The sequence below is a fragment of the Tauraco erythrolophus genome, chromosome 8 (genome assembly GCF_009769465.1).
Source record: "Tauraco erythrolophus isolate bTauEry1 chromosome 8, bTauEry1.pri, whole genome shotgun sequence".
NCBI classification, from domain to species: Eukaryota; Metazoa; Chordata; class Aves; order Musophagiformes; family Musophagidae; genus Tauraco; species Tauraco erythrolophus.
In genome coordinates this window covers 24,821,371-24,845,093 of record NC_141472.1, presented here as the reverse complement: position 1 = coordinate 24,845,093, position 23,723 = coordinate 24,821,371, and the positions used below count along the sequence as shown (strand labels likewise).

At 39.2% G+C, this 23,723-nt stretch overlaps 1 protein-coding gene across 2 annotated transcripts in view; it reads right to left on the bottom strand.

The window, feature by feature from the left end:
- Positions 1–290: 290 nt before the first annotated feature.
- Positions 291–23,723, bottom strand: part of FIGN (fidgetin, microtubule severing factor) — a 97,129-nt gene continuing 73,696 nt past the window's right edge. Inside the window, exons 1-2 of one of the 2 annotated variants that reach the window (XM_009980799.2) lie at positions 2,982–3,084; positions 291–2,539 (exon numbers count right to left, since the gene is read on the bottom strand). In XM_009980799.2, the coding sequence (XP_009979101.2) occupies positions 291–2,539; positions 2,982–3,084 (2,352 nt within the window). Of the gene's footprint in view, positions 2,540–2,981; positions 3,085–23,723 lie in introns of those variants that run through there. The other variant, XM_086615830.1, reaches the window with a different exon arrangement.

The window sequence follows — 23,723 nt, the reverse complement described above, 5'->3', positions numbered from 1 at the left end:
ATGTCCTTCTGAAATCAACCCACTTGCACCTTGCTCCTTGGTGAGTATTGTCTAGCTTGAACAGAACTGAGCATCAACACGCGCTTTCTGTCATGTGTGGCTTTTTCAGATCAGCAGCTCTTGTTTGATGCACTTTTCCTTCAAGTCTACCCTGGCTCTTTAGAGGCAAGGTAAATTGTAGTCTTCCCAGTACCCTTTGCGATTTTAACACTACTGAAAAGGGTTCTCTACCCTATGTAGCAGGTTCTGTGTGTGCCAACATTCATTACGTTTCTTTTTTTTAACCAGTGTCACTGACTGCAACCAAACATTTTGTTCCATTCAACATATGTATCAAGCTCTTTTTGAGATATGCTAGGCTGTATCTTGCAGAAAGCGTTTTCAAAGTCTTGATATGTAACTGGCCTCAACTGGCTGGGCATAATGGCTGAAAGGTCTGTGGCTGGCATGGCGTGGAGCGGGCCCACCACGGCTTCCTGACACAAGTGAGCCACGTCTAGTCCAGAAAAGCCTTCTGTGCGCTGGACAAGCAGTGCAACCTCCTTGTCATTGAGACAGTAATTGTGCTGTGAGAGCAGTTGTACTATTATCTGGTGCCTCGCTGTGCTGTCAGGAAGTGGGATTAAAAGTCGTTTCATGAAGTACCTTCGAAGAGATTCATCAATTTCTTCCGGTTTACTCGTGGCGCAAATTACTACTATTTGGTCCTCAGCAGAAGTCAGTACAGTGTCCAGCTGCATAAGGAACTCGGTTCTCATCCGACTTACTGGACTGTGTTCTTCACCCACTTGAGAGGAAAGGAGCATATCAATGTCACTAACAAAAATCACTGAGGGTTGGCGACACCGTGCCACAAGGAAGGAGGCATGGACAATTTTTTCTCCTTCCCCTAACCACTTTGTGACAAGGCCAGAGCCAGTGATTTTGAAAAATGTGGCCCCCAGCTGACTAGCTATACATCTGCCCATTAATGTTTTGCCTGTTCCCCGAGGTCCAAATAAAAGGATGCTCCGAGGCAGAGCAGTCAGTCCATTGAACGCATCTGACCTCAATACTGGCCATAAAACCTCCTCCTTAATGACCGCCTTTACTAGATCCAGGCCAGCGATGTCGCTCCAGTCCACGGGAGGTCCTTGGTTGATAATCTCATTGGTAACGAGGTCAATGAGGTGTGTGTCAGTATTCTTCAGTTGCTCGTCCACAGAGTGGTTGGATGAGGTAGCTGCACGAAGTCCCGGACCTTGCATTGGGTGAGGAAGTAGCTGCCGGTGCTCCTCACCGTGCTCGTTCATTACTGGGGAGGAGTACTTCCCAAACGAGTCACTCGATCTCGAACCCAGTGAGTTTTTAGCAGTACTATAGGATGGGGGTGTTAGAGCCCTACTGGACTGGCTGCTGAATTTCCTTTGCTGTTCAGAGGACATTAGCTGCTTTGTTGGCTTAAATGCTAAGGATGATGTTTCAGCACTTCTGTCAAAACCATTCCCCCTGTTTGCATTTGAAATGCTGTTGTCGGGCATTCGATACATGGGACTCTGTGTAGATCTCTGTTGGCCATAGCTGTAATTTCCATAACTGGAGTCCATTTCTCCTTGCCCTGCCATGTAGAAAGCTTTCCTTTTGAGAGAGCTGGCGGAACTGTTTGTCAGGGCAGATGGCGCAATGGGCGTCAGACCGTGGCCCTGGTAGGAGTAGCTGGGGACTGTGGTTGGGGGCAGAGGGGTCGGAGCAGGGATTCCTGAAGGCAGGTATGCTGAGGGCGGCGGGGCGCCCCCAGGGCTGTACCCAGGGCCAACAGCGGTTTGAGGAGGATAACTGGCGGAAGGGTAGCTGTAACTGGAGAGGTTGGAGGTCCCGTTGTAGCCGGGAACAAGGGCTGGTGGCGGCGGCGGCGGCGGGGGCTGTAAAAGTCCCGAGCTATGCAGGGGGGACGGATGAGGGGATGGAAGTGCAGGTGCTGGCTGGCCGCTGTAACTGGTATGCAAGTATGAGCCGTTGTATCCTGTGGCATATTCCTGAGATGGGAGCCCTGAATGAAGACTGGGAACGGTGTGACTTCCGCAGGTGCTGCTGGAGTAACTGGGTTCGGCCAGGTTACTGGCCACCCCAGGAGAGCTCCCGATGCTGGCCGAGACGTCTGCGGGAGGGAGGGCTGCACTTACCCCAGCTTTGCTGGCGGCAATAACGTCGGGGACGCAGTTCATGGGATACACGCTCTCCGAGTTCAGCGACGGCTGCCAGGGCTCGCTTTCGTTCTTCCGCCCGTTCACCAGCCCCGAGGGAGCTTCGGAGTAATTGCTGAGAATGGGCCGCTCAGCCGGGCCTTCCAAGATACCGGAGTATTTTTCTGCATACTTTTTCAGAAGATTGGAGGCAGTCAGCGCCGAGATGTCGTCGTTGGCCCAGGCGTACTGGTAAGTACGCTGCAGGTGCCCCCGGTAGGCTTCCACCTTGTGGGCAGGGGACCGGGTAGTCGAAGTGATATCAAAGTGCTGTTCTGGCCACTGGGCATGCTCCGGCGTCCACTGCATCTTCAAGCCTAGGGCGGCAGGAAAAAACAAAGTTAACAGCAAGCTCGGCCTTTTTCGGAGGCTTTTAAATGAGTTCTCAAACACGCCATCTGTGAACTTCTTCAGCTCTCTGGAACACTGCGCTTAACATCGCAAATCCGTAAGGAAAGGAAACGCGATGCCCTTATGAAGCAGCATAAACTGCTTGGGTTATTGTAGGCACGTACACTTGGAGCCACATGTTTTGTTGATTCAGTAGTGGGTTATTTGTTGGTTTTAAAAAATATAGGCAATACCAGATTCCTCAAAGTAATTAAATAAGACTCAGTACATTTTAAATACTCTGAGTGCAGATTTATTGTTAACATACAAGGCATCCAACTGCTCTGTCCTCTCTCATCACCGTTTCAGTTTTATATTTTAACCAATATAAAAATATGAGACACAGCTGACAGATCACATCTAGGATACCTCTCTTATTTGGTACTGAACACCTAGTTAGCACAGTATAATGCACCCTGCGCAGAACAATATGACACAGACATAGCAGGTCATTCCATAATCCAACTCTCATCTAAAGTGGTCCACGACAGTTTCAAATCTGCTTCGTGGAGTGCAGCAAAGCAATCTCCCAGGCAGCGCTCCGTCGCTTTCATCACACAAAGCCTACAACTCGGTATGAATTACAACTGGCTCCTTTCTGCCTCTCAGTTCTGTTGTTGAGGCTCTGGAAAAAAAAACAAGCATGACTTGTCTGTCGGTCTCCTTGCTTGCTCTCTCTTCCCCCCCTCCCGCCTCTGCCTCACAGCCTCCAGGGTACAAAGAAAGAGGGTTTAAAAAAAAAAAAAAAAAGATGAAAAAAAGGAAAAAGAAATGAAGCCAAGCCCCTAAAAGTTCAGTGGCTTCCACTGCTGGCTATAAAAAAACCTCCAACCCTATCAATAAAAAAAAGGAAAAAGGAAAAATGCAAATGTCGTTTTAAAGCAATTAATCTTGTACATAATGTGATGGGAGTTATCCCCCCTCCTCATAATCCACCGCGTGCAGTAAGAGCAATTTACCAGCGTCAAGATAACCCCCTCCAACTCGTACCTATGCATGGCAGACACATTGCTGATTTTCGTACAGCTGTATCAAATAGACCTCCTTAATCTCTCTCGTATTACCAAAAGTGATTTTTGCAAACAGTCTTGTGCCCTCTGGCACAGATCCCCTGATAAGGAGGAGGCCGAGTCGAAATGAAGCATCTGTGGCACCAGCTCCCCTCTGAATTACTGCAGCCTATTTTGACAGCTTCTACCCCCTCCTGTTTTTCTCCCCAACCCCTTTAGCTCTTCATTGCCTGACTCTGGCATCTGACATGGCCAGCTTAGCCTCGCTGAGCTAAACCCCACACAGCACACAGTTTGGTAACAGAATGGCATGTTTATTCCCTTCTGACTCCCTCTTCCTTGTTTGCAAAACCACTGCACCAGACACTGGAAGTTAATTAGCAGGATGATGCTGTGCTAATTGTGTTAATTTACAAGGTTTTAGTCAAAGAGAATCATGCCAGGGCTGGCACTGCTGTCATGCTTCCGACTTAATGATTAAGAAATACTGAAAACAAGGTGGGAAGGATTGCAGTAATTACACAATAAATGAATAAAGCAACAGATTCATTTGCAATTATATTTTATTGCAGTTGCACTCATTTGCATTTGGATTCTTCATTTTTATTTTTGGATTCATGTATTTGCAAATCACCAAATCATTTAAATTTAGCCTGAAAACTGCAAAGTACCTGTAATTGAGCCTTATATTTTATTAGTAAAGTACTGCAAATCTCAGTCCACATGAGCATGCCATTGATTACTTGTGGATATTTTATTTTTCCTGAGCGTTCTCTTTCCCTCTCATTTTTCAAACACTTTGACAACTTGAGAAAAATGTCTGTTAACAATTTTACAGTTATCCTATAAAAGTTAATTCAGAGAAGTGCTTTTGACAAATGCAGCTTTGAGACTGAGGTTTGGCAGATTTATTTCTTTCATTTAGCGTTAATATAATCTTTTTTGCTAATTATTTCTGATGTTTCAACAGCTGCCTCTCAGAGGGGCTAAATGTATCATGAAATTGGGTGAAATTATAGAAATCATGCTTATATGAAAAAAAATGCAATTTTAATGAGAAACTATCAGAAGCTTTTCAGAAACCATAATTTGATAAATTCAGCCTGAAATCTGAAGAGCAAATCACCAAGAGCCAATTGCATGTATCAGCATCTAAAATTCTTCTAGTGTCATGGGATTTACTTTAAGCTTTTTTAAAAAGAAAGAATATTAATGTTTCTGTAATGTAGAACTGCCTAACAGACATACAAGATCATTACCCCTATTGAAAAAAAAAGCATCAAACCAACCAACCAAAATCTGTCCATGTTCAGTGATAATGGGCTTACAAGGTTACCAAAACACTGAAAGCTTCTGTTACAGACATGCAGAAGAACTTGAGTAGATTGATGCTTCACTAGATACTAATCAACGGATGCCATGAGAAAGACTTGGCAAAGAATGAACTAAAGCAGCAGTGAAACTTATCAAAAAGAAAGTAAAATAGGCATGGATGGAGCCAAGAATCTGGCTGAGCTGGTACTTGTACTGTAGTTAATGAATATGCTTTTGGCACATTTTCTTTAATGGCTTGTAAAAGGAAGACTATTCAATTCAAAGAGATAAAAGAATACTCTGGGTCAGAGCACAACAACACATATCATACACTACTCACTTAGCAAGCTTTTCAAAATATCTTTCGCAAATACTTTAAAAATGTCATCACTTTTTTATTTAGAATGGATCATGTGCTTTTAAAATAAAATAAATTATATCGTTATTCACAGTGGGGACGTGTATTTAGATGGTGTAAAAATTCAATTATTTGAATTTTATTTGTCTAGATTAATTTATTTTCCTTATTATGAGGCTGCAAAAGAATGTGAGAAAAGCTGAATTATCAACTATAAGAGGAGAGGAGAATTCATATCATCCATGTTTTTTATTTGGAATAATTGCTAGATAGACCAGTGGTTTCACGTTGTCATGCTATCTTTGGATATGCTCGCTGCACAATAATTGAAAGTTTATTTATTGATGCATATTAAATACCAATGCATTTAACAAAGGCTGTAAAGGCAGGATTAGGCTTTGATTAGATCAGCTTAAGAGAACAGGACTGTTCTCATCCCATGAAACATAAGCATTTATTCCAGCACATTGCAATCATTAGTGTTATTTGGAAGCATAGGTTAATAGTTAACCGTAAGCATATTTTTTGCATTAGTATGCAGTGAAGAAATCTGTATTTACATGGAGTCCACTGGAATGGTGTGGACTGGGGGGCACAAAGAGCATTTCCTCAATTTGATATTAATCAAAAAAGCAGCAAACTTTCGGCAGGTTTGACTCTGTTTGTTAATAGTTCAATAATTGTTTGACAAGAGTCAAATGTCTGATTTGGGAGGAAAAATAAAGAAGCAGCTTTAGTTTCTTTAAATTATGCAAACACTTTTTTCCCCCCTTAATTGCTTGATGTTTGCAGTCACTTCCTCCCCGTATTTTAAATTGTATTTTATTAGTTGCTTTTTGCTTCAGTTGATATACCTTCCTGCATTTCTTTTGGTAGGAATCCAAATACTGATATAAACATCTAAAATCAGGTAAATAAGGGCATATTTAGAGGTTGCATTTTTTTTTTTTTAGCATAATTTAAACTCTGACATAAACCACGGTCCTGCAGATATTGTATTTGCTTAACAACTTACTGAAAATCCAGAAGTAATGCAAGCCTGAATGTATTTTTCAAAAAAATCTTTGCTAACTTAACAATTGTCTGAGCTATCGACATTTTTGAATTGTGTAAACTGTGCTGGTATGGGCTGTAAAAGGCAAAAGGAAAGGATTCTGTTCTTTAAGAACAGGTATGTACTTATCAGAGAATTGCTTTTAAGATAAATTTAATACATCATATAGGAGAGGCAGTGTAAGCTTTTTTAGCAGTATCTATTTTTTCTTGTTCTGATGGCACTGCTATACATCCTTCCTCCATAATTCTTTCAGTTGGATCTATCTGAATTACATTTAAAGTAATTATAGTCAACAATTTCATTATTCAATTACTTTGAACCAAGTGTTTGACCATTATTTTTTTCCCTTCTAATTTTGTGCACTTAGCCTGAAAATGTAAAATCTAATACATAATACTTCATCAGTTTCACATACAATAATTCCATATGGCAGAAATCCACTTCCATATTTTGATTTATGAATTAAAATAAACACAAGGAAATAAAAAAAAGAAAGAATGCCAGAGTTATGAAAAAATAACATATTGATCTGAATGCAAAAAGGAACAAGCGACGTTCTGCACGTCCTGGATGTCCAGTAGCGGCCTGATCCTGCTGGGAGATTGAGTCAGTTTGTGCATACAAAGAACCCTTCTCCACCGGTGCCCTCAGTATCTGATCAAATTGCTCAGTACCTTACAGGATTGTACCTGTTACAAAAGATAAAAATAAATAACTAGCCTTTCCTTTCAATTTAAATTGAAGGGTTTCTGTTGAAAACAGGCACAAAAAAGTCCAGAAATATTCGTTAGGATCACACTGGATGAAAACACAACAAAGGATTTACAGTGTCCTGCAGACAAGTCTAAGAGATGACAGTCACCTTCCAACTAACCAGCTTGGCTAGCAACGTTCTGCTTTTGACAAAGGGCACCGGGACTTTAGTAAACCTCTCATCTATTCACACCTCTAATAAAATAATCAAGCTGAAATTAAATCATATGCAACTGTGATTTTCTGAAGACACGGGCAGAGGCCTAAATGACACAGAGCTACTGTGCATAAGGAACTAGAAACAGGGCAGCACACCAACCTTCTCAACCAGCTACTGAAGTTTCAGTTTGGATTAGGGGCCTCCAACTGATCCTTCAGCACACCTGAGGCAAAAGGAAATAATCCTTCTTCTGTTCTGGTCTCTCCATTCCCACTCCCTGCAGTGCCTTAGGTCCTATCTAGCACAGGTCTGCAGGTTTGTTTGTAAACATCAGTAGCTCAAGCAGGTTCTTAACTTTAGGCATGTGGTTAAACATGATCTGAGCAACTGCTTAATGTGCTGTTGGAAAGGGGTAGACTATACCAGGGGCGAACAAGTAAATGAGATGCTTCTGATAACTGTCCATAACAGACTCGTAAAAGCACGCTGTTACAAGGTAGGAAACAACTCTAAAACCACAGCTCTGAGCAACATCAACCCTCTTCCCTCTAGACTTGCAAGTGCAGATGAACTTCATCACTTTGGATTGCTTACACATTTAGCCAAAGTCTCCAAAAGCTGCCTCTGCCCACCCAACTGTTACTTTCAGCCCTATCTCCAATTCTTCAAGACACTGAGTATTTACACAACAGATCACAATGATTTTAGCCAAGGGATTGCTTCTTGTGGACATGCAGACATCAGCTCTGCCAAAACAATTATCGACTTAAACAGGCACTTCACTGAGAATGTGCCAGGACTCCTCAAACCTCGTACTTCAGTGAGAGCTGAAGGTGTTAGTACCTCGAGGATCAGACCTTAACTCCAAATTTTAAAATCCTCTCAAGCATGGGACAGAGCTAAGTAAATGAGTCATGCCGTAACCACTGTTTCAGATATAGGACACACAACTCCCTGGGTTTGTACTAAATCTGATAATATTCTGTAAGACTGTATATTGTCATATGTCCCATAATAATAAAAATTAATTCAAGATAAAACATTTCTTTTACACTCCATTTTTTATTAATAAGCATAATTTCAGCTGTTTGAAGATAGTGCAACTGATCTCTCTTAATTGGAAACAGGAGGGATTTTGAAGAGTGGATTGAACTAATTATGTTTTGCAGGGGGGAGAAAAAAAAAAAGGAAAGAAAATGATTCCCACATTTATTTTCTAATTACTCAGTAAAGACCTCTGCTCCAGTCCATGAGGAACTCCTTTGACGTCAAAGGATTCAGTGGGAGGAAGAGCCTCCAACTGAGCTGCCCAGTCATACCGGCCCAACTTTGGAAGCTTTTTTCAGTAAGTGGCAGCACAAACTCATGAAAACAGGCCTGGAAAGTGCTCTCAGTGTTTTCTTGGTAGGGGTCTGTTCTTCTTTTTATTGTATATAGCCTATGCATACCACGCGCATCAGTGGGAGCAAGCTGTTGGCAGGGTGTTTACGGTATAATTCCTATCTAGCAGGGACAGCGAAACATTTCAATCTTTAAAACAAAACACTTAAATCACGAGTAATATTGAGGATCACATATATGTCAACAGCACTTAAAGATAAAAGCAGTAAAAAAAAGGCAACATATTTTAGGAGAGCTTGGCCTGCTTAAAAATGAAGTTCCAGACATGGAATCTCAAACTAATACATCCCAATTATCTAATTTAAATACTGTCAAATGATTATTCCTTTAAAATCACGCTTTCACACCTCACAACAGCAAACTGCAACACGTTTCCAGCAAATGAGTTCTCTCCCTCCAAGCCCCCTCCCTGGCATTTACATAAAGCAGCGCCTTTGATAGTCACAAAGACGTTTCTGGCTAAACGGCCTTTAGCGCATCTGTCAGCTTCAAAGGCCTTATGAAACAGGAATAAGGAGAAATAATAGTCAAGCAAGCAAAGGAAAACTAGGTCCGGAGACGACACGGTCATGTTTTGCCAGCAGAAGCAGGCTGGATCCGCAGGGCAGCCGAGCAGCAGCCCACGGAGGTGGAGGAGAGGGACGGGGCCATGGCTCAGGCACACTGCGCGGGAGCTCCTGGGCGCTGCACACCACGCGTCTCGCTTGCTCTGCGGCAGCAGTCCTTAACACAAAGATATCCTCAGCCCAGGGCTCCATCCTGGCAGCGCAGTCACACCGGTGCGCCATCATTGCGCGCTGTAAGTAACACCATGTGCGCGTGTCAGCATCCCTCTGCACAGAGAACTGGTCATGTTTGTGATTCGTTGATCTTGAAAATATTTTGTGATATCAGTCTGCCCTCACTCTACTCATTTGCTCGTAATGCTTTTCTAAATCAACTAGAAAACACACTAAAGAAGACAATAATTGCAATGAGTTTTCTTTTAGCTTATTATGATGGTTCCTCTTCCCAGGCCTTACTTTTTTAAGCTGCTTCTGTCAAGTACCTCTGAGCAGTACCATGCCTTTAAAGGACCTAGTGTATTTTGTTGATGTCAAATGAATAAAACCGTAATAGAGAGAATGCTCAGAAGAACAGTAACTGTAAACAAAAGTAAGCATAACTTATAAAACAGAGTCACTTTTTGTAGTCCACTGAACACATGCTTATAGCTATAATATATTTTTAAAAGATTTACTATACCACATAATCTGCAATTTATGCCTATATAAACATGGGAATCAATGTAACTACTGCAGGATAGCTCTAGTGATGTTGAGAATTAAAGTATTCATATGGTAAATGAATATAGAATTTGGCCACTTGGCACAAGTATTTATGCATATTTGCAAATGCAAAATAGTTTAGACCTGGGGCATGATTCTGCTTCCACTGAAGTGCTAACTTCAAGTCTCCAATAAACCTAACTGAAGCTTTTAGAAGTGCAGCAAAATACGCACTCTCTTTTCAAGCAACAAAATATCAGAAGTAGCCTTTTCCTTGGTTTCTCTTCCAGTAGTGGAGTTTGAGGCACATTTACCTTGAAAGACCATAACACAAATCCTTAAAAGCAGAGCAGATAAAATACACTCGCTGCTTTATCGTGTTTCCCATGTAATCAACTGCAGCAGGTGAAACACAGAACACTGAACTTGTTTTTAACAAAGTAAGTGAGAGGCAAAAGGGGTGAATTTTCAGCAGTAGGGAGCCTCACACGGAACATTGACATTCTGACCTAAACTCTTCCAGGAAAAAAAAAAAAAAGAAAAAAAATCTGAAAATTATAATTTTCAAATATTGGATTCTATTATTTTTCCATTTCTGTTGCCAATCATGATTCAGCAAATTTTTTCCTTTTACAGGAATCTTTTTCATTCACATTTGGAATCATTGCTTGGTTCCTCACCGTAAATAAAGCATTTTTAGAATCATTTTTTCATGTGTCTTAAATCCATTAAGACAATTTCCTTCTTAAGCTCACTTCCTTTTGCCAAACGAAGATCATCAGGACATACCACTTGTGTCCATAGGGACAGCAAAGCTAATGAATATGTATGTTTTATGTCACAACAGAGCACTCCCCTTGTTCTGCAGTATCGACCTTCTCTTATGTGAGTAAATAACAGGTGAGTACTTGTGCATGAGGATAAATGGGGTTAAAACTGCCATAAAGGGACATTCTTTATTTGAACAAAGTGGGTGCACGATAAATAGAGATTTAAGTGATGCTGAATTACTTTTTCTATCATGCTGTTCCAAAATGTTAGAAAATAATCTTGCTCTAAAACATAAGACCAAGTTATATAGCAAGAGTTACTTAAAAGACACTTTCCTCCAATTAACAGCAACAGCACTCTGTATAAATTCCATTACATTGTATTTTTCAATATATTTTTCAGCCATCGTGCTTTAAAAATATATATACATGTACATATGTATTTTATAGATTTATACATAGCAAGAGAATGTTAATTCCAGAGATTTATCTAACCAGCCCTATTCGCCTTACAAATATGAAGGCAAAGATCAATTTCAGCAAGTTTCAAATAACTGTAGTCAGGTTTGACCCAATACATTAACAAGAGTGAAAAAGCAAATTTATATGGGCCAATAACACAATACTCTAGCCTGTAACCAGGAATACTGCTTTCCTTTTAAAGTGCTTATTCCAAAACCTACCAACATAGCAAAGGTATGAACAGTTGCTTTACTGAGATTAGGGTACCTCTGCTAATTAGCTAAATGAGAACAAACACTGATTAGGTGTATATATAGAAGTAATCTGATACTCAGGAAAAAAAATCCTTCTTAAGGTAACTCCACAGCATACAAAGCTTTCGCAAAATTTGTTTATGTTATTTATGCATTTTGCTTTTTGGCAATCTGCACATTAATTTTTAATGAAATAGTAAAGAGATGTGGCGTCTCACACTTGGATAAAAATATTCTATAGTCAGGACTGGGTGACATAGTGCATTAATTCAGTGTCCTTCACTCCTGGGACCTGCGTATAATTTAGTCCAGCCTGAAGAAAATAACTTTGATCTGAAGGCTGTGGAAAAAGCTACATATGAAATGAGTTTTGGTGGGTTTAGTGTTGTTTCTTATATATGAGACGACATATGAAGATAAACTGCTTTCGAATGCTCCTGACGTGGCCCAGGATTAAGAGCAGGGAGCTCTTAGCAGAGCTCATCCACTCTCTCTCTTTTCGCCGTTGTACCAGGCACACACCACACACATTTCTCTCAGCTATCCAAAGAGAATATCCCACGTAAAAGGATTTTATTATCAACCCATATACTTATTTGCTCTCTCTGTTAAAAAAACCCAACCAAACGACCGCGTCTATATATCGACATGAGAGATGACGTTGTAAGAAGGGATGATGTTATCACAGGGAACCTGAGATTTCCTCCCCAAGGTAGGGAGCAGCTCAGCTAAGCCATCAGAACTGCACTAATCACGCTCTTAGGGAAAACAGAGCTCCGGCACGGCTCCTTCCCGGGCTTGGCTGCGTGAGCAGCTGACCCTTCCTTTCCTTCCTGCTCCCCCCAAAGCAGAGAAACAAGATTAAAAGCAGAAGCATAACCAAAGAACTGACATCCTAGAAACATTAAGCTGAGCTAAATCTTTTCCCCACTTAAACCTTTCAATTATTGTATTCCACAAATTCCAAAGATTCTTTCCTGCTCACTCAATAAAATGTATCTGAATTAGCTACTGAAAAATGGAATATAACCAATTTTTTGCATGCTCTTGGTTTGGGACTGACTGTATTGTTTCCTGAGCGTCTAAAAGGAACTATATAGATTGTTCAGTTAGCTCGACAAATTATCTGGAGGATGGGGGGAGGAGGAAGAGGGAATTTTCTGTAGACAAATACAGAAGTCTCTCTCTGTATATATGCATATACATTTGTATATTTTACACACACACATAGAGGTATCAGAGAGAGAATGTCTTAACTGAGAAATTTAACCCTGTGTATGCTGATATTTTTGCCATATTCCTGAAGAGAGCTGGAGGGAAAAGAAACTAACTCCTCATATGTTGATTCTCCCTTCTCAAAAAGAGCAAAGCTCATCCTGCAACAGGAAAAGTTGAGCCATGTCCTGAAACACACAGTATGTCATTGAGAGGGTGCACAGGCTTTTCAAGGGGCAGAAGAGAATAACACGCTGGCTTTAAAAACAGAAAGAAATTACAGAGTCCAGCTGATAAAATGTCACATTCCTTTGCAGCTATCACCCAAATTCAGCCTTTTCTGTAAACAGCCTTCAAGAGACAACAAAAGTCTGAACCATGCAATGATCATATCCATAGCTAGCTGAGCACTGCTGATAGCTTAAATAACTATAAAATATGTTATTTTTCCTCTAATTTTGTCCATAGTGTTATTGCATATGTAGTCACCTAATGATGAAATAGTTTTAAAATTTGCTTCAGGGTACAGAAGTCAAGCTCCACTGATTAGCATCTCAAAGCGCACTACAGGCACACATTTGTATAGCTCAATAATAGCACTTATGTTTGTATGATGTTTTAAAAAAACAAAACAAAAAAGCACTATTTTACTTGATGTATGATGATGCACACTGATGAAATTCCTTTCTCTCAGAAAATTTACAACATATCACAGCTAACTCCAAGAATTTCAAAGAGAAGGTAGAAAGGTAACGTCACAAAAAGAGCCAGAAAGGGTTTTCGCTGTCAATGTGAGACGCCTAGACCCTGAGGTTCATAGGCTTGATTCTCCTGTCACTTCTCTGGTTTGAAGTCAGAGGAACCACTGAAGTATACAATTTATTGCGAAGGAGATAAACGTGCCCCACTTTTTACTTTATGATTTTCTTTCTAGGCAACAATTATTCAACAGTTAATTATACAAATGCTATTTTGTTCACCGGCGTTTGGGGTTTGTGCCACATGCATAGTAAAAAAATCACTGCAGATAATATTTCATTAAAATCTAGACAGAGACTTCTGATATTTGTTGCACTAGCTCTGTTTCGGATTTATTTCCTACGCCTCATAAGGTGGCTTTCAAGCTTTATTGAATGTGAACCTTCCTAAAATTTGCTGAAAACTGACTGGACAGAAGTCTGATTTCAGCCCCACTCTGAGACCTCAGTCCAACGTTACCACCTTCAGCAGCACTGCATCTTCCGTGTGTGTCCTTTTTGTCATTTCTCCAGTCAGATTTTATGACAAGGTTTTAGTTACAAAACTCTCCATCAAATTTTTTTGTTAAATAATATTATAAAAGTGAATCCACATGAATTTAGTACTAAAAATGCTCTACACTGCCCACAGGAACATCATTAGGATTTTACTAAATATTCAGCAACTATCAGCTTAAATTATTTTTTCCGTTAACACTTCTCCTTCCATCTAGAAAGTGTAAGTAACGCACAGGAAGGACTTAAAAGAAAGCTCAACATTAATACAGTTAAACATACTTAGCTTAGCATCAAAAATTAAGTTCACAAACAAATATTCATTGATGTGTATTTGATACCAGTAGTACAGATTTTGTAAGCTTTGCTTTTACTTTGGAAAAATTTTTAGAAGTTAAAAAAAAAAAAAAGAAACAGGTTAAATTATGAGATACTGTGAAAACTGTGAGAGTTTTGTGATTGTAAGTAAAAGATTTACAGAACTTACAGACCTGTAAAAGATTTACAGATAACAACTGAAAGGTGCATTACACTAATCAGAGGAATGTATAACCTCTGCAAAGCAGGTAGGAGTGAATTGTTTTAATTTTTTCTCTCCAATGGCTTTATATTCTTATGCAAGGGAAGCAGAAGAAACCTAAATATGACCCTATTTAGATATATTAACTGAAAAGCCTTTGTAGAAGATTTAAGCAAACAAGATTGTGCTTCCAATGCTGCCCATCTAGTTTTCCAATGTGTTAAATTGGACGGCTACTTGGACAGCTCTCTATTCATTACTGAACTGTGGAAAGGAAACACAGAGGTGGCATTTTCCTTTTAAACCATCTAATGCCTTGTAGCCAGATTCCAAAGCATCAAGGAGAGATTTCTTTTTTTTTCTTTTCTTTTTTTTTTTTTTGCTAGACAAGCTGTCGTAATTGAAATGAAGTCTAATCAGACTCATTACTGTTTTCAGCAATTTGCACCACCAAAGATGCTTATTAGGTAACAGTGTTTAATAAACCGCTCTTTAGAAAACTACCAGTAATGAGCTCTTAACAGCCAATCTTTAGCGTGAATGTAATGTGAAAAGTGTTCCTAGCGCTGAATAGATTTTCACGTTTAGTAGTGTCATAATTAAGCCCAAGGAATTGGTAGCTGCGATGATAGATTTACTGCAATATAGACTTTTTTTCCCTCTGAAAATATATTTGCAAATACTTGGAGTTCAATAATATTTCCAGAGCAAATTTTAAAACTGCTTAAAAGACTGTGCTAGACTGGATTAACTCTGTAAATGGTACTTAATCAGAGAGTATTTGGGGAATGCACAGAGTACCGTAAGTCAGGTATCATCTACCAGGCATGCATAAAGTTAATTCCACCTAGCTTTGTTTGACTGCTCTTCCATCACTTAACAATTTCCAGTCATTAATATACAAATAGTAAATGTTGTTGTCACCAGCTGAATGATAATGAACAAAGATGGCCAATAAAACGGAGTGCTTGAAGAAACACTTATCAGTTCTCCTTTCACAATAACAGCTGAAAATGCTTAAGAAAAAAGAAAGCAAATTGCTTGGTTTCAAAATAAAATTATGGATATATAACATACATATATATTTATGCATACATACGCATACACACACAACTAATGCTTCCAACGTTTTTCCTACTCGTTTCACATGCCATCAACTCCTAGTACCTACTTAGAATCAAAAAACTCAAGTTCCTAATGTAAAGAACACCACAGCTCTGAAAACATAACATTGTGACATATATTACGCATAAAACACAGCCATCAGCAAGAGATAAGTTTTCATCAATAGAAAGTTCAGTTTAACTAGACGTACACCTCGCTGCACTAGTCATATCAATACTAGTACCTAACAAATGCTGAAAGAGGCAAAAAAGAAAACAAATTGCCTGTATAAGCTTTAGCTAATTAAATATCCAGAGCGAATCTTGAGGAATAGCCACTATTCTCTCACCAGATTGATTTAGGTCTGACATAATATTTAAAGTTATCAATAAGAAATGACCAAGACTACTTTTTTGTCTCCCACTAAGAGAAATACATAGGGATGCAAATGTTGTTTTGCTTACTAGAGATTCTGCCAGAGAAGGTTTGTGTCAGTGGCCAAGACTTTGGAAAGAAGCGCATAAAGATGAACAATCAATAATGAAACCACCAACAAAATGATGAAGACTAATTCTCTTGAACTGAGATTTTTATATCAGAATTCCATGTTAAGATGTTAAGAATAGTTCCTTTACTGAATGAGTCCTCTCTTTACATCTTTCATATACTCTAGCCCTCAAACTTCAGTAATCCTAAACACAGCCTCTAAGCCTTCATATCTGTTTGCAGCTTTCTGAATCAATAGGACTATGAGAACTGAGATTACCAAATTAATGCCAGTTTCATTTGATTTTGTGGTATGCACTTCTTTGCACTACAAAGTGGAAAAAGCAGAAAAAAAACCCAACCCACCCCACACCCAGAACTCATTCCCAGATGGGTTTTTGTGGCTTTCACATCAAAATATCTTCCAATTTCTTAAGTCTGAACTGAATTTGTACTCAGATCCAACATTTTTAGTGATGCTGCCTACCCTATCATGCAATTCCAAACTGTGCCTTTAAGTCACACACTTAGCTTCTGCTCTCTGCAAAATAGCATAACATAAAATAAAATAACAGAGACTCCACAGCTGCTTTGGCTTGCCTCTTGTACTTCTGAATAATGCATTAAACTTCACATCATTTGCGAGTGACAACTCGATGCTCGAAGATACACAATATGCATTTTGTACTGTTGATTTTACTAAGCCCAGATGCTCTGAAGCATCAATTGCTCATCAATAAGTCCTTCAATACCATACATCATGATATTTTTAGTAGTTTAAAACTGAGGTTGACAGAAACGTACCATCTACAGGAGGTATCTTAGGCATCATTATAAGACTATGGTTACCATCCTTTCTTACTTCTAAAGTAAAATTAAAGCAGGAGGGAACCTTCAGTGTGTTCCTTCTGCATCCAAGCACTACTACTACTACTACAAAAAAAATCACTTTTCAGCCTCAGATCCATCTGTATTTTATCAAGCCTACAAAACACCAGTCTGCTCACCTAAGATGCTGACCCCAAACAATGCCTGACTTTCAATAGAAATTGGGACTCTTCCTTCTGATATCTCTAGGCCTGCTTAGTTTGATCCCAAAAGCCTTCTTTATCAGACTCTTAGAGGAGTTTCCATTGAAGAACTAGGACCTACAAAATTTTACACTATTTTAAGGCTGCTGCCCTGAGATAGAATGTCACATATAGGGCAGTACAGACTAGCATAAGAAATTGCAAAAGTGTAGAAAGTCAAAGAAGGAAGCGCAGCTACAGAGACAAGTTAAACTCAAGTCAGAATTTGCCCCAAAACACTGTGAATCAGTAAGAAGGAGCAATAGGATCCTAAAAAAAAGGATAGCGAGAAGAACCTTAAGACCCATCTTGAAGTTAAGGTGCTGCCATCGGCCAGCACCTCCGTAGTGTCAGAGGGTGAGGATTCTCCACAGGGGCATGGCCAAGCAGGAGGAGACAGCTCTAGTGGTAATGTTTGCATTTTTCAAAACCCAAGGTGAGCCCTGGAGTGGCTCATCTTGGGACAACTCCACCAAAAGACAGCATAAATAGAAGCTGGAGTATACATAAAATCTATTGCACCTTCTACAGCAGCATAGACGTTATTTTCTTCTCCATCAGTGAAAGTCCAATATTATAGCCCAATTTCTCCCAGTCAGGATCCAGCATCAATCAGTTTGCCCTTCAGCAAAAGGTACCATAAACAATCTGTAGGGTGCCTTTGAGTACAGAACACTTCAGAGTTCTCTGTTCTCTTGTTTACATCAATTTAATTTAGATTCTTTTTTTTTTTTTGTGGAGAAGAGAGCAGCTTTATATGGCTTTTACCATATAGATTTGTTTCAATTTGGTGTTCTGCAGTTTGTTTGTTGGCTTTTTTAAAAAAACGAAAACCCCCCAAAGACCAAAAATAAATGTAATTTTTCTAAACACAAGCAACCACTTGTCTGAACAATTGCACACAAACCACCTCTGCGGACTGCCGAGGTTACTGTTCTATTATGACACATTTACAAAAGCTACATAATAGATGAGTTGCAGCAGATGAGAACATTTGTCCAACAGAACTAGAATCCTTTGTATTATGGCAGACAATATTCCCCGCACTTCAGACTGGTTTAAACACACAGACTTGCCTACTAGGTCTTTCTTTAAAGGTAGAGCAGTCTAGTACACAACTTCCCCGACTGAAATTGCTTATGGAAATACCTCCTTATAAAATGAAGGAAGCAAAAGGAAGAACACCAGGTCCTATATAATACACTTGTGGGGTTGCCTGGGGGATAGGGGTTAATAAAGAAAATGCATGTGTGAGTGAGGAAACATCCACGGGCTTTGGAGGGATCGGGGTGAGCGTAGGAGAATGTAGCAGTCCTTGACTTCTATTTTCCATAGAGTCTATTTTCTACTTTTCCACTATAGAGCTTTCTATTTATTTTAGCATAACTCTGTATCTTTGTCATTAAACAATCAAGTTCTAATAAAAACCATAATGCAAACAGCCAGTTGTGTAATGAAAAACAACACTGGGTTGAAAGGGGGTTCCTGCCTGATCTCAGCAGCAGATTAGCTTATGCCCTGCAGCACGAGATGAGAAATATGTTCTTCACTATTACAGTTTTGATTCTGTATTTGTATTTTATATGGATTTTTAAAGAGACACAATATAAAGCTTTGGTTCAGAGAATCTCTCTCTCTCTCTGTATGTATGCATAACTGTACACATATATTTATTTCCCCTCCCAGCGCAGGGAAGGTGTTTGTCTCTACTGATGGCACAACATCTAGTCTGGAACCTAGCAGACAGAAAAAGCATACAACCAGAAAACACGTTTTGGACTATCCCGATACGGACTATGTTGACTGCAATCCCAAATACATGTCCTTTGAGAAATTCTAAGAGACCCTTTTTTCAGCAACCATCCCGCTGCACTGCAGCGTAGCGCAAGATGATATCTGCCCAGAGAACGACACAGTTTTATTCATAAAAAGGTAAAAACCATTCAGTTAATTGCTTTTTATACTCAATAAATGTTAACAGTTTATTCACTGGCAGCAAGCCAGGAGATCTCTTTCAACAGACACAGACCTTTCAGACACATCTTTTCTTCTGTATCTGACATATGATCTCCTTCTCCCCTTCCCCCTCCCCCAGTTCTTTACATGTATTTCTGCACCGTCCTCTATCCCAAAGTTAAAGCTGCGCCAAATCAAGAGCAGCAGCGCTAAAGGGTGGTCAGAAAATAGGACAGCAAAGGTTTTTGAAGTTAACAAAACTGCATCCTGTTCTTACCACCTATCAAGCAAATTTCTGGTTTCTTCATGTACTGAAGGCCAGCTTGGGTGATTGTCACTCACTTTAGGAATTTAAGTCTGCAGAAGCAGCACAGCGCTTCGGCACTCTCACCCCTAATGGCTTGTGAAACTCGTGTGGACAGATCCCGTCTCGGTCTACGCCAGCCCACTCGCTGAGTGGCAGGTGAATACCTAACCCACTGCATCACCATACGGGGTTAGCTGTTCTGAAGATGTATCTGAGAATAAAGAGTAGAGTAGACAGCTGGAACAAGGAAATCACATTTATGAGGGCTTTAGAAACTTTAGTCCATGAAAGACAGAAAAATGAGGCAGAACCACTATACTCAAACCTTCGCTGAGTACTTTCTAAGGCTAAGGAAGGTTTTAAATTTGTCCATGGCCTTACTTCAAGTTTTTGTTAGTTGTTGGGAATTTCTTTTTTTAAAACTTCACATTTTCATTAGGCACATAATTATTTATGCATGTTATGATACAAAGATGGTGCAGCACCTTTTCAAGAATACATCCAAAACATTTTAAATAAATATCATATGTTTGATTTAATGAAAAATGCCTTGGGCTGTTATCCATGTCTTGTTCATTCTATGTATTAAACAGGGAGTTTGCCATGACTGAACTAAAAGGTACTTGATAACAAACGGTTAGAGGGCATGTGCTGATATTTAAGACGTAGGGTTGCACCGAGGTAGCTTTGATGGGCCATTTTATATTGAGGATAACCAGAAATGACATTTCTTAAAAAAGGTCTGGATTGCTAAAGAGGAGGAATGCCCTAAATGCATCAATGAAAACTGCTGCTGAGCATGACTGCTTTTTTTTAATATTTTGGCTATTTTTGAAGGAAAGACAGTCATGCAACAAATGTTTTTTCAATAAATCTCTGGTGAGTACTAGGCACTTCCATGATCAGTTACACAGCATACTCTTAAAATGATTAAACTGTCTCTCACAGCACTTTAAATGATAGACTGCCCAGAAAAAGCACTAGTGCCCCACAAATTAGGAACTGTTGCAGTAGTTGATAAGTTAGAATGAGCTCCGGGTCGTTTTAGGACACACCTCACCCTCATTACTGGGCTGCCCCTCTTGGAAAAATTCTTCCCCTTGTGTAAGGTCATTCAACAAGATTAAAATATCTCACTGTAACGTTACCTCTTTATAACACCTCACATACTTGGGTATGGAAGTGCTGGTTATGGGATGAACAATGAGCTCACTTTTATGTGCACTGCATAAAGATGACACCTGTGTGATATAGTTGAAAAAGAAAATTTAATCTGTATTTCTGGGACACCTCAATCTAAAGCCACAAGCTGCTAAGGCAGAGAATTTAAATTGTTTGAAGAGTTCCCCTGCTCCTTTCTTCAAGTTGTTATTATTGTCTATAATTTAGGTCTGTGTGTTACTAACATGCATGTGGGTATCTCGCTAGTCATATGAAAAAAGCTGCATAATTAGATAGCGGTATAATTTGTAGCCTCCAACTCTTTCTCCCACTTGCCTTTCCTGATGCTCCTTGAAGAGACTGCGATTTATGTTGGCGGCAGATTGTGCCACCGTTACTCACACAAATACTCTTTGCCTGCGATTTCTTTGAAATTAGTGACAAAAATTATATCTCTTAGTAGTCACCAAGGATAAGGAAGTACCACACCAACCCCTCTGCCACCCACACGTGGGGCGAGTATGACTGTGTTGCTGGGATGGGAATTTGGGCAGGTGACCAAATGGTTAACTATGCCTGTCCTTTTCATCCTCCAAACTGACAGAGACTTCTTTAAATTCTCAGAACTCCTTTTACAGAATCTCTGACAATTTCTAAACGTGCCCCAATGTGTTCACCAAGTTCATCTCTATTAACAGGAAATGAAACTGAAATAAAGAGGTGCTCTTCGTGTTGACTGCGGGTGTTTCAGATTTCGTGGCAGCCCGCGTTTTCCCAGTGCCTTTCACATGGAAGAGATAATGTGTGCGAAGAAAAACAAAATTGCAGGTTTAGTAATGTCAAAATCTGAATTATGTCAAAATAGAGATGTCAACAATAGCAGAATAAGTGACAAGTGTTAAATTACCCAAAGAAGGAAATTCTGTAATTATTTACCTCTCTGGCACATGATCCTTAACAGCCTCCAGACCTAAAAGGAACAGTAGGAACCACACGCATTTTTGAAATTCAGCGTTTTTTTTTAGTTTTGAGAAACTTATTTTTGGCCCAATTTGCTGTTTGGTTTTGTTGTTGTTGTTGTTGTTGGTTTTTTTTTTTTTTAATGCAACTAAGTGCCACTAACAGTATTTCAAATAAAACGTCAGCAGCAAGCTCCATAGCTGAATATGCTGGGAGCTGAGTACACAGTTATCTGCAAATGGACAACTTTAATTCGATTCCTGGCACCACTGGCCACGCTGAGAATTCTTCTATCTCTTCACACCAGGGGTTTGCTCTTTTAAGCATTGCTCCCTGAAGGGAAGGAAAAACTAGAGAAAGAGGATTTCCAATGACCCTGCACAGATGAATGAATGTGTCAATGGTGAATATTGGTTCAGCTTTGAAAAAGGGAATCCTGCAGTGGTTTCTCTGCTTCATCCCCACTAGTGAGTTCCACTGTGGACTTCAATGTGTAGGAGGCCTTTAGGGGACAGATAATAAATGGGGAAAAAAAAGGAGAGGGAGGGAAAAAAAAAAAAAAAATCAATAAAATGGTTGAAGAATAATAGAAAGGCATTTCTCTAACTATAACCTTTAAATTATTTCTTAGATAATTTCCGCAGAGATGTGCATCTCTTTGGCCTAGCTGGCTACAGAAGTTGGTTATAAAGCTTAAATAAATAAGGGGTCCTCACCAGATAGCCAGCATTAAAGGCCAGGGTGCCCTTTCACCACATATTTAATTTTGATGGGTTTCCATTTGTTCACTTATTTGTTTCTGGTGTAAAGATGATGTAAAAACAGCTGTGAAATTGTGAAATTGCTAACGTGCTCTCTGTTTCAGTAAGAGCTTATTCTTTCATTTATGACTGATGTCACAGCAAAAATGGCGACATGCATGAACCAAACGTGGAAAGGAAAGATGCCTCTTCTCATCTGCCCAACTCTTCTGTAACTCAGGTAAGCACAAGAACATTCTCTAAGTAGTAGTAGAATACACTTTACTTCTACAAGCCTTTTACTTAATTTTCATTCAACTACCTATCAATCAATCTCACTGTGACACAGTATAATTTCCTAATCATGCCAATATTCATGCTTTTATCTCTTTAAATCCAAAGAACATATATTTCAACAAGACAGAAGTCTAATTATTCAAATATGATGTAGAATAACACTTCTCTAAGACCATATCTTTTATGAGTTTTAGTTCCTTAAAATTGCCATATACTTTAATCTCTACAGCAAAATTTATATAAAAGAATAACACAAGCTTACAGTAAAGAAGGCTGAATTGCGAAATATCTCAATAAGAGCTGCTTTTTTCTCCCTTACGTCTACAATAGTTTTACGTGTTTGTAAGAGCAAACCCAATATATTAGAAGTGAAACATACTATTTCTCAACACATTGAGGAACACAGAGGAGCAAGTGCATCTTTTTTCTTTTACATATGATAACTTTAACACGTAGGAAAACAAACAAAAAAAAACCCAACAAAACCCCCCTAGCAGCTCTGCACAGGTTTCTATACCTTGGAAAATAAGGTTGGCAGTCAACTACTTTCTATAGCTGAATACATGCTCTTTAAATATAATAATTTTATGCAAATTAAAGGTTCTTATTATATAATTGCTAACAAAGTATTTACACCTACCTCCACTTTAATGTTGCTGAGAATTAAAAAAAAATTAATGGATATCTGAAGGCACATATACTGGACAATTTCAGTCATTAATATAATATGCAGATACTGAATATTTTTGGATACTCGGGGGTATTAGCTATACATTTCATAGATATCATCAGATATGATCCTGTTTCAGCTAAGAAAGAATTTGGGTAATCGGATTTATATAGTCTATAGCATTTCCTAAGGACGCTGCCTGGGATTTGCCTCTTTTTAAATAGTTGAAATGTTAATGTTCTTTTAAGACTATTTTTTAAATACCGAGCAACATCTTCATGAAAAGCTGCGCTGATTTCCAATTATGTAAAAATTAATTTGTTTAATCAAGCTACAAGAAGGACAAGAAGTTGAACTGGAAAAATTCCATCACATTAAGTAAAGGATTATTACAAGAAATATTTTCAATGTCAGGCAGACTTGCAGCCAGAAACGAACTATACTTCTTACAGAGAGCTCTATGTGCTTGTCTCTCCTGCCTGACTAGTTATTCAGAGCCCTCTGAAACAACACCAAAATGAACTCTAAATACAGTGTCAACTTGCTATTTAATTTCATTGGCTTT